General features: G+C 38.2%; 1 protein-coding gene across 1 annotated transcript in view; it reads left to right on the top strand.

Annotated features, from left to right (window-relative positions):
* LOC110441594 (proteoglycan 4-like) overlaps positions 1-9,631 on the top strand; it is a 20,328-nt gene that overhangs the window by 4,848 nt on the left and 5,849 nt on the right. The window contains exons 4-11 of the mRNA XM_021484787.1: positions 1,290-1,478; positions 1,795-3,055; positions 4,039-4,076; positions 5,412-5,526; positions 6,162-7,762; positions 8,068-8,226; positions 8,451-8,804; positions 9,540-9,629. Coding sequence (XP_021340462.1) covers positions 1,290-1,478; positions 1,795-3,055; positions 4,039-4,076; positions 5,412-5,526; positions 6,162-7,762; positions 8,068-8,226; positions 8,451-8,804; positions 9,540-9,629 — 3,807 coding nt within the window. The remainder of the gene's footprint in view (positions 1-1,289; positions 1,479-1,794; positions 3,056-4,038; positions 4,077-5,411; positions 5,527-6,161; positions 7,763-8,067; positions 8,227-8,450; positions 8,805-9,539; positions 9,630-9,631) is intronic.

Raw genomic sequence — 9,631 nt, 5'->3', positions numbered from 1 at the left:
CCCCATCCAGTAATGACCCCACTGGTCAGTTGCACGATAAGCGTATTGCCACAGGGGGCCTGGAATTAATGGGGAGGGGGCCGGAAAACAAGCCTACAGGTGCCGGGCAAGTATGCTCACTGGAGCCTAAAGCAATTACCACCGGATCCTTTTAGCATGGTCAATAGGTTATTAATTGAGGAAACTGGTGTTGGATTAACAAAACAAACACTTATTACATCTATTATAAATCAATTTACTCACATATGATTGCATTTGACAACGCTGAAATAGCGTGTGTATTCAGTTAGTGATGGTCGCCAGCTTGGATTGTGTAAATTACAGACCGGAAAGCGGAATGAAAATCCGGATTTGTTGTTTTTAAGGAAGAAGGGCTCAAATAAAAATGCTGTTTGAATATTTAATCACATTTACTGACAGCAGTATTTAATGCAGTTTTGGAGGAAATAAAAACACTACACTTTATTAAAACATTTTCTCTCTCAATAATAAGAACTGTGATATAAACTTCATGTAAGTGTTTCCCCCTATAGCACTAACAGCTTTTAAATATTTCTTCTCTAAATTATTTTTAATGGGGATAAAGTAAGGGATACAAATGTAAAGATAAGAGAAAAATTTCATATCTATTATTCAATGAACAAAACTCATACACCTTTCTATAAATTGTATTTTTTTTAGAATATTTAAAAACAAACAATAATATTGCTGAAAATTCAGACATAAGGAACACTTATTTCTTTCTTTGGTTTTAATGTTCATCAAAAGAAGTTTGGTAAATAAAAGTAACTATTTAAACAAAATATTAACAACCAACCCCCCAACCCCCCAACCCCCCGCCTTTTTATAAGGTATTATATTAGCGTGTCCGTCTTGAACGTTCGTTGCACATGAAACATATCAGCTTCTTGGGAGAACCCTGCACTATATGGTATTCGACGGGCGTATATTGTTCCACCCCGTGGTACTCTTGATAATGTGTATGTTAATTATGCCCTTCAGTAAAGTCAATATAAACTTTCAGACTGAACGTGGTTGTAAATTAATTATACTACGAGCAAACTTGGCATGATAAACAACCTTATTTATTATGTATAATATCCAGAATGTTTATACAGAATTTGGGCTATTTTAAGGTGAATTTATAACTTGAATCATGAAAACCAATTAACCAATTTCATTGGTAATCCATGTATTTACTCAAGTTACATTGGTGTGGAGTTAAGGAATATTTGCTTATCAAATTGACGAATGAAAAGTTGTTTCAAATGTATTTCTTTGCATTTCAGGTGTTCCTGAACAATCTTAGCACAGTAAACCCAATTAAAGTGAATGACAAAATTGTTCATGGTGATGTCAAGTTGAGAAACAGTGATGTTTTTACCATAATTGACAGATCATTTCGCTTTGAATTACCAGAAGGATCTTCAGCCTCTCCCAAGAAAATGAGTTCTCCAACTAAAGTTTCAACCCCAAAGGTTTGTTTGTTTCTTTTCTAGTTTGTTGCTTCAAATTAAAGATATGAAATTAGCAGGGTTAACCCTAAAGGTAGCCATTAAAACCAGAGCCCTAAAATTGGCCCCTTCTTTTTCTTTAAATACTTATAATTTGGGACATATCAACTTTAAAATGCTAAAAATGGACCCATTGCTCCCATCATTAGTTACACTGGTCCTGAAGAATTTAAAACTAGTTCCTTAACCTGAAGGAGATACTTTTTGTCCTGTAAATATTGATATATAAGGTTAATTATGCTATCTCATTTTGATTATTATCCATCAACTTCCTTTTCAGGCAAAGCACCCATCACCTGTCAAGTCTGCTAATCCAAGAAAACCGTTATCCCCATCAAACCGAGAATTAGATCTTCAACCAGCTGTTGCACCTAAGTCTCCAAGTAAAATTTCAAAAAAATCTACTATGCCTAACGCTAAGACACCATCTGGAGCAGCAGCAACTGTGCCTGCTACACCAAAAGGATCTGGTGATGATAGTCAACATAAGATTCTCACTCCTAAGAATAAACCACCTCGAACACCTTCATTGAAGACACCAACAGGTCAAAGCACCCCCAAATCTAAACCAACTCAGGATGCAAGAGGGAGGAGCACAACGCCAGCAAAAGCTAGAGTACAATCCCCATCTCCTGCTGCTAGATCTGCTAAGGAACATACTCCAAGATCCACTACACCAAAAACAATTGGAAAAACGCCCAAGTTGGCAACTCCTTCTAAATCCCCTAATTGTTCAATCCCTAGGGCAAAATCTGTGGAGAAGACTCCAAAGAGTACTAGCAAGTCTATACCAACACCAAGATCAGCAAGTACTAAAGCAACTCCTAAGGCTGTGACCCCAAAGGCAACACCCAGAGCTGTGACCTCGAAGGCAAGTCCTAAAACTGATACTCCGAAGGCAACCCCTAGAGCTGCAAGTCCTAAAGCAGTCACTCCAAAGGCGATGCCTAAAACTGTAACTCCAAAGGCAACTCCTAGAGCTGCAAGTCCTAAAGCAGTCACTCCAAAGGCAACGCCAAGAGCTGCAAGCCCTAAAGCAGTCACTCCAAAGGCAACGCCAAGAGCTGCAAGCCCTAAAGCAGTCACCCCAAAGGCAACACCAAGAGCTGCAAGCCCTAAAGCAGTCACTCCAAAGGCAATGCCAAGAGCTGCAAGCCCTAAAGCAGTCGCTCCAAAGGCAACGCCAAGAGCTGCAAGCCCTAAAGCAGTCACTCCAAAGGCAACACCTAAAGCTGCAAGTCCGAAGGCAACACCAAGAGCTGCAAGCCCTAATGCTGTAACTCCAAAAGCAACACCGAAAAGTGCAAGCCCTAAAACAGTCACTCCAAAGGCAACACCCAAAGCTGCAAGTCCGAAGGCACAACCAAGAGCTGCAAGCCCTAATGCTGTAGCTCCAAAGTCAACACCCAGAGCTGCAAGTCCTAAAGCTGTTACACCTAGAGCAGCTAGTCCTAAGGCTGTTTCTCCCAAAGAAACACCAAGAGCAGCATCTCCAAAAGCAGTGTCGTCAGCTAAAAAAGACATTGCAGATTCCAAGGAATGTAAGTGACATTTGTTTAATCCTCTAACATACATTTTTAATTTACAGTAGAACCTCGTTATCTCAAAATCTTATGACTTGAAGACCCCATTTAATTTTATGTCGAAATAAACCGTGATAATTTGAACCCTAAAAATTTGGATACCTCTAAGTAAGATATTTGGTTTCAACAGCGTAAATCCAACATCAAAACATTGTCTACTTAATTGTGTTCATTTTCATTTCATCACTTATTTATTCTTTGATACAAATAAAACGCAGAACTAAAGCATCTCGCCATTCCGTGTTTATGAACATCTTTCGTGAGTAGACTAGCATGAATCGGGGGGAAATAATTTGCAATAAAGCTCAATACTGCAAAGTGTGCAGACTGTCAAAACCACATTGTTCCTAATAAAAAAAACTTCATCAATGTTGATCAACAGTATTCTGTGCTTACTGCAAGTTCATTTAATGATTTGTACACCCAAGCTGACGACAGTCCAAACCGAAAAATTGGTCACAAAGCATGGTCATGCATAAAAGGGTTCAACAGTTAAAATCACAACCTAGTACAGCTTCACGGGTTCATGTTTTTACGGGTGCCAATATGACTTTGAAAGTCAATCGAGAGATTTTAAGAACAATTAGATAATTGCTGTTGATTACATCAAGATGAACAGGTGTCTCTTTTCTTGTAAGCTTGTTTATTGTAAAATAACACACAGCTTTATGTTCTATTGTTAACCTGTATCACTCCACGACCCTGTCGACTTCAAGATAACAAGGTTTGACTGTACAAACAATATTTTCCAGATTAACACATTTTTAGAAGTCAAATTTTTTTTTAAGGAAAATATGTTTCTCATCATGGCAAGTTTTTTAGATCACATATCAATTTTCAAGAGTAATACAGTCTCTATTGAGTGAATATTAATTTTCAGTTTACACACAATGTTGGTATTAGGTATAACGGACTTATCTTGCTTTATTATTATATTTTAGCAAAGAAGATGACACCCTCAACAGGAGGAAGACGAAAGGTAACTTCACAATGTCTTAACCCTTAGGCTGCTACGTACGACAATAGTCGTTTTTAAAAGTCAGGCCGTCAGTGCTACGCACGACAATAGTCGTTTCTCGGCCTGTAGGTTTTGATCGGTAGCCAGGAAGTGTGAAGTCGGGTTGTTGCTATACCAAACCCGAACGCGTATAGTAGAAGGCTTCTGATTGGTTGTTTTGTCATTACTTTTGATATTCACGGCAGTGTACCCAAGTAATAACCAAAGGTGTGCGAGAGAATTTCAAATCGAAAAAAAAGTCATAAAAATGGTGGACGCGTAGATTGAAGCGATGCATATGATGGTAAACATTTACTCTCCATCGTCACCTTCGATGATAATAAAGGTTTTGAAGGGTTTGGCATGGTTGACGTGGAAATACTTTGGTGTTACATAATATGTAACTTTCCAGTAAACAGAAAAATATCGGCGGACCGAGGCGCACATGTTGTCTGCAGGTGAGGCCGACTTGAACATTGACATTGATACGTTTTGAGCCGATTTATTTCTTCAAACTTTTTATCGGTGACTTAATCATAAACTAGACTGTAGCTAAGATATATCTATATGCCGACTGTGACAGTAAATTTATTTAATGGCGACTTGAAACCTGTAGCAAATTACATGCAATTCTTGACGAAATACCTGACCTTTTTACCTGAGAATCTCCGTGTAAATATACAGCGTCTCATGTCAAAAATGAAGTTTATAATCTCTGTTATCATTTGCTAATCACATTTACGGACGAAAATAATTTTAAAATGATCTTCCTCTTGCTTAAATCCGATTAATTAAAAGTTTCACATTTTCTTACCTTTATTACCACCTGTACAGGTAAATACTGAAGCAACTTTAGAATTGAAAACGTTAATATAAACTAGAGACAACAACAAACAATTTTCATATAACTTTTTTTCATATATAACAAATATTTTCCAAGTTATGCACATTTGAAAAATCAAGTAAATTGAAATAAATTTCAATAATTAATTCAGCAGTGGTGTCCGTTTACATAGAAATCAATGTAGCAGCCTAAGGGTTAAAACGAGAGTCAGAATCATATTACTCAGTGTACGTTATATGAATCATAGGCCTCTAGGTTGGAAGTTAAACAAATTGTTTTCCACTAAACTACCTGATATAATCACATGTAATATCATAACCTGATGCAAAACAGATAATGCTTTGTTGCAACCACAACAATTCAGAGTTAAATAAAATGCCTGCAAGCTGTAACTAGCTGGCTATAATAATCAGTTTGAAACTGATATTGAAAGAAAAATGACTAGGAATAATAAGGAATTGTCTCTTTTGTAGTCAACACCAGCAGGCAGTCCATATGTGCCAAAAGCTGTATCCTTGAAGAAACATTTATCAGAACTGAGACGGCGATCACAACCAGTTTTGGAATCAACCAGTCCAAAGCGTTTAGGTAACCCCCCTTTCTTCCCCCCTGCTACTTGCAAATGACCTTCATTCTTGACCAGTTTAAAAGGTCACATGGGTCAAAAAGGAATTTTTAAAAGAAAAGTACTTCTTCATGAACAGGTTTTTTTTTTTTTTACCAATCCTATCTTAATACAAGCTATTTAGCTTGCTGGCAAACATTGCAAAGGCAATTTACCTATCTTTTTCCAAATTCATGTCTAAAAATCCCAAAATGTTACTGATTTCATGTAACAAAACAAATAGGGCATGTCATATGAATCCTGAAAGTTATCGCATATGTTCGTTTCACTTTAAACCATCTCTGTCGAGTTATATCGTCTTAGGGATTATAACGGATGCAGTTGTATATTTTACCTTATGAGATTTTCTTTAAAGCATTATCTCTCTTATTATAATTATTAAAACATACATTTAGCAAGTTGAATTATGCCTTGAATAAATCAAAATGAAGAATGCAAAGGATCTAAAAAATCAAAAAAGCACATAAAATGAACATTAACATTAATTGGAAATAAATGTACAGTCATCTGCATGCTTTGGATTCTTATACTAACTTCTCTAGTGGAGATTATTTTTGATAAAGTCATAACTTTGTATAATGTTCATCTGCTATTGTAGGATCACCAAAGACCCCTGAGAACAGGAAGAGAAAATCTACTGAATCTATCGCACCAAGTTCTAAAAGGAAGAGAGTATCGTTTGGTCCTCAGTTGAGTCCCGAACATTTTGACAAGCAATTGCCTCCCATCACTCCTATAAGAAAAGGAGCAACTCCAAGAAGAAGGTCAGAGCCTCTGAAAAGAACATCACCTCAATCACTATTGAAACGAAAATCTGTAGCACCGAAGACTACTCCAATAAAAGAAGAAAGTCCTTCAAAGTCTCCTAAAGCATCTGCATCTTCTCCTAAGAAAGCCACACCAGCGAGAGCAAAGTCTCCAGCAGCAACACCAACCCCCGTCACACCTAAGGCAGCAACACCAGTAAGAGCAAAAACTCCAGTAACCACGCCAAAGGTTATGACACCCAAGGCAGCATCTCCAAAAGCTGCTACACCTAAGGCAGCAACACCAGTAAGAGCAAAAACTCCAGTAACCACGCCAAAGGTAATGACACCCAAGGCAGCATCTCCAAAAGCTGCTACACCTAAGGCAGCAACACCAGTAAGAGCAAAATCTCCAGTAACCACGCCAAAGGTAATGACACCCAAGGCAGCAACACCAGTAAGAGCAAAATCTCCAGTAGCAACACCAACCCCTGTCACACCCAAGGCAGTATCTCCAAAAGCTGCTACACCTAAGGCAGCAACACCAGTAAGAGCAAAATCTTCGGTAACCTCACCAAAGGCTGCAACACCCCAGGCAGCTACACCAGCAACGGGCAAATCACCCAAAGTCTCTAAACGAAAATCTGATGGAAGAGGAATAGGCAATGCATCCTTCACTGGAATAAAGCGTCTCTTAAAGACTCCAAAAGCAAAAGCTAATGTGTCTGCAGACATCAGCTTCACAGGCCTTCAGGAAATGATGAAGACACCCGAGGTGATGACAAGTACGCCAAAACAGTCCAGTAACAAGAAACGACGAGCAAGCACTGGAACTGTAGGGTTGTCCACAAAGAAGCGACTTATCACTCCATCCAAGTCTGTAAATCAACAGAAACTAGACAGGAGTTTCGAGGAATTGAAAGCCATGATGCAGAGTCCGGTTAAACCTCAAACAGTTGATGGCACCGAGTCGACCAAGACCAAGCCCAATACTCCCAAGGCGGTTACTCCAAAATCAGTCAAGAAGACGCCAAAGCCAAGTACTCCCAAATCTGTCAAGAAAACTCCCAAAAAAGCCACTCCGAAATCAGTTAAAAAGCTGCCAAAGCCAAGTACTCCCAAATCTGTCAAGAAAACTCCTGGAAAAGCCACTCCCAAATCTGTCAAAAAGACTCCAAAGCCAAGTACACCTAAATCTGCCAAGACAACTCCTAAGAAAGGGAAGACGCCCAGATCAGTATTAAAGAAATCACTCAAAAAAGGCACTCCAACTGCTTTGAAAAATGCAGTGGCTTTAAGAGCAATCCATGGTAAGGATGCTGTGCCTAGTATGGGAGGAAGTTGGTCTGATATACTTAAGAAAGGAATTATGCAGAAGGGAGTGGCCAAAAAACTTTCTCAAATTCGTCCCAAACCTGTACGTGTAAAGACAGCTGTTTCTAAGGCTACCAAGGTTTGTACATTTACAAAGATTTTGTTTCCATAACACAATACATATCAGATTGATAGCCTAAATTTTATGAAAATGGACATCAAAAGATGATTTCCTTAATACGCATCAACACCATACTTTTATTCTCATAATATGTGATTTGGAATGTTTATTTGGACACTCATTCCTTAACTTTAAGTTTGATATGTTATCCTGGTAAATGCATTTAATCAGACATTATTTTCTCTGAAAATAGCTGTAAAATCATCGAAACCTGATAATTGAAGGAAAAATGAATTACAATATTGACAAATTGTTGTTTTCAGGTTCCCCCTAAGACTCCAAGAACTGTGGCTGCAAGGAAAGCCCCAACTACAGGACATATCAACTCTCCAGTGACACTGGTCATCCACAAAAAGTCATCAAAAACCCCAAAAGCTCTGCCTAGAAAGGGTCGCAAGAGTGTAGCCAGGAAAGTTGTCAAGGTTGGTATATTTCATTTTGTCCTTGGTAAAACAAGATGCAGAAAATAATAGATTTGTGGGGGGGGGGGGGGATAAAGTTCCAAAAATATGACTTTTTGCATCTATAGATATCATAAAATTAGTATTATTAATGATGCATACAAGATCATTTTTTTGCACAACAACTTTTTGTGTTGATATTTAGTTTAATGGTATATGTCTGTTATGTTTGTATTTTTTTCCAGAAAAATGCAGATGATATGAATACCACATTGACTGGACTGACAGATTTATTTGAATCCCCAAAAAGAACTCCGAAACCATCACCTAAAACACCAGCCTCTGTGGGTACCCCTCACTCCCTGTACTCGGACATCCCTGACACACCCAATGGTCCAGGAGAGATGATAGTGTCTCCCATCTCAACAGGTGGGAAACGCAAGTCTGCAGCTTCCCCTAGACTTGTAGGTGTTAAGAACCTTTTCAACATGAAGAAATCTCCCAAGGCAGCAAGTCCAACTGGTGTAAAAAGATTGATGGCAACTCCAAAACAGAAATCATTGGCTGCCAGTCCAACAGGCATTGCAGCCTTATTTAAGGTATGTTGTCTACATGTAGCTTTTCTCCCATAGCTGTAGGTGAGCTGTACAGCTGTCCTATGTTAAGATAGCAGACATGTGGAGTTGAAGAATACTGTCTTGAATCCTTTGCGGGAAAATCCTCAGTTTTTCAAGGGAAATGACTTGCTTCCTTTCACTACATGAAAAAAGAAAGCTCACATGAGGCTTTGTTCTGGATAGGTATATATTGTTCCACCATTTGGGTACTTACAGCCACTGAGGAGCTGAGCTAAAAAGGCATAGTTTGGCCAGTTTTCTTTTTACCATGAGGTTGGTTTCAATAATAATATTTTGTTTGAAGCATCCTCATGTAGTATGGGTTCAAAACAAAATATATATAAACCTTTTACATTGTTTGCTGAACATAGAGACAAACAGTCATATTTATCAGAATAATATCTGGAGCAATATTATTTTAAAGAATAATATGCCAGTAAAGTTGCTTAAATATCCAGATAAGTAATACATGCCTTCAGGGCGTCTTATTTAATTGATAAAAAATACTGTGCTCAAATTCAATAAATATTTACATGAAAGTAAAAACACAGTGAAATCTAAAAAAAAAACCACAACATATATGTGTAAATTGCAATATTAACTGCAGTCTGATTTGATTTTGCTTTGGTCCTTGTATTGATAGTCCCAATTTTGAAAGATTTTGACACAAGTTTCTTACCTTTAATTCATTAAATGATATTGTACGATTTGATACAGACACCAAAGACGACGCCCAAGGTTACACCAGCTAAGGCCACGCCCAAGGTTACACCAGCTAAGGCCACGCCCAAGGTTACACCAGCTAAGGC

The sequence above is a fragment of the Mizuhopecten yessoensis genome, unplaced genomic scaffold (genome assembly GCF_002113885.1).
Source record: "Mizuhopecten yessoensis strain PY_sf001 unplaced genomic scaffold, ASM211388v2 scaffold716049, whole genome shotgun sequence".
NCBI lineage: Eukaryota > Metazoa > Mollusca > Bivalvia > Pectinida > Pectinidae > Mizuhopecten > Mizuhopecten yessoensis.
The sequence above is the reverse complement of the archived record's forward strand: the minus strand, read 5'-3'. Positions and strand labels throughout refer to the sequence as shown.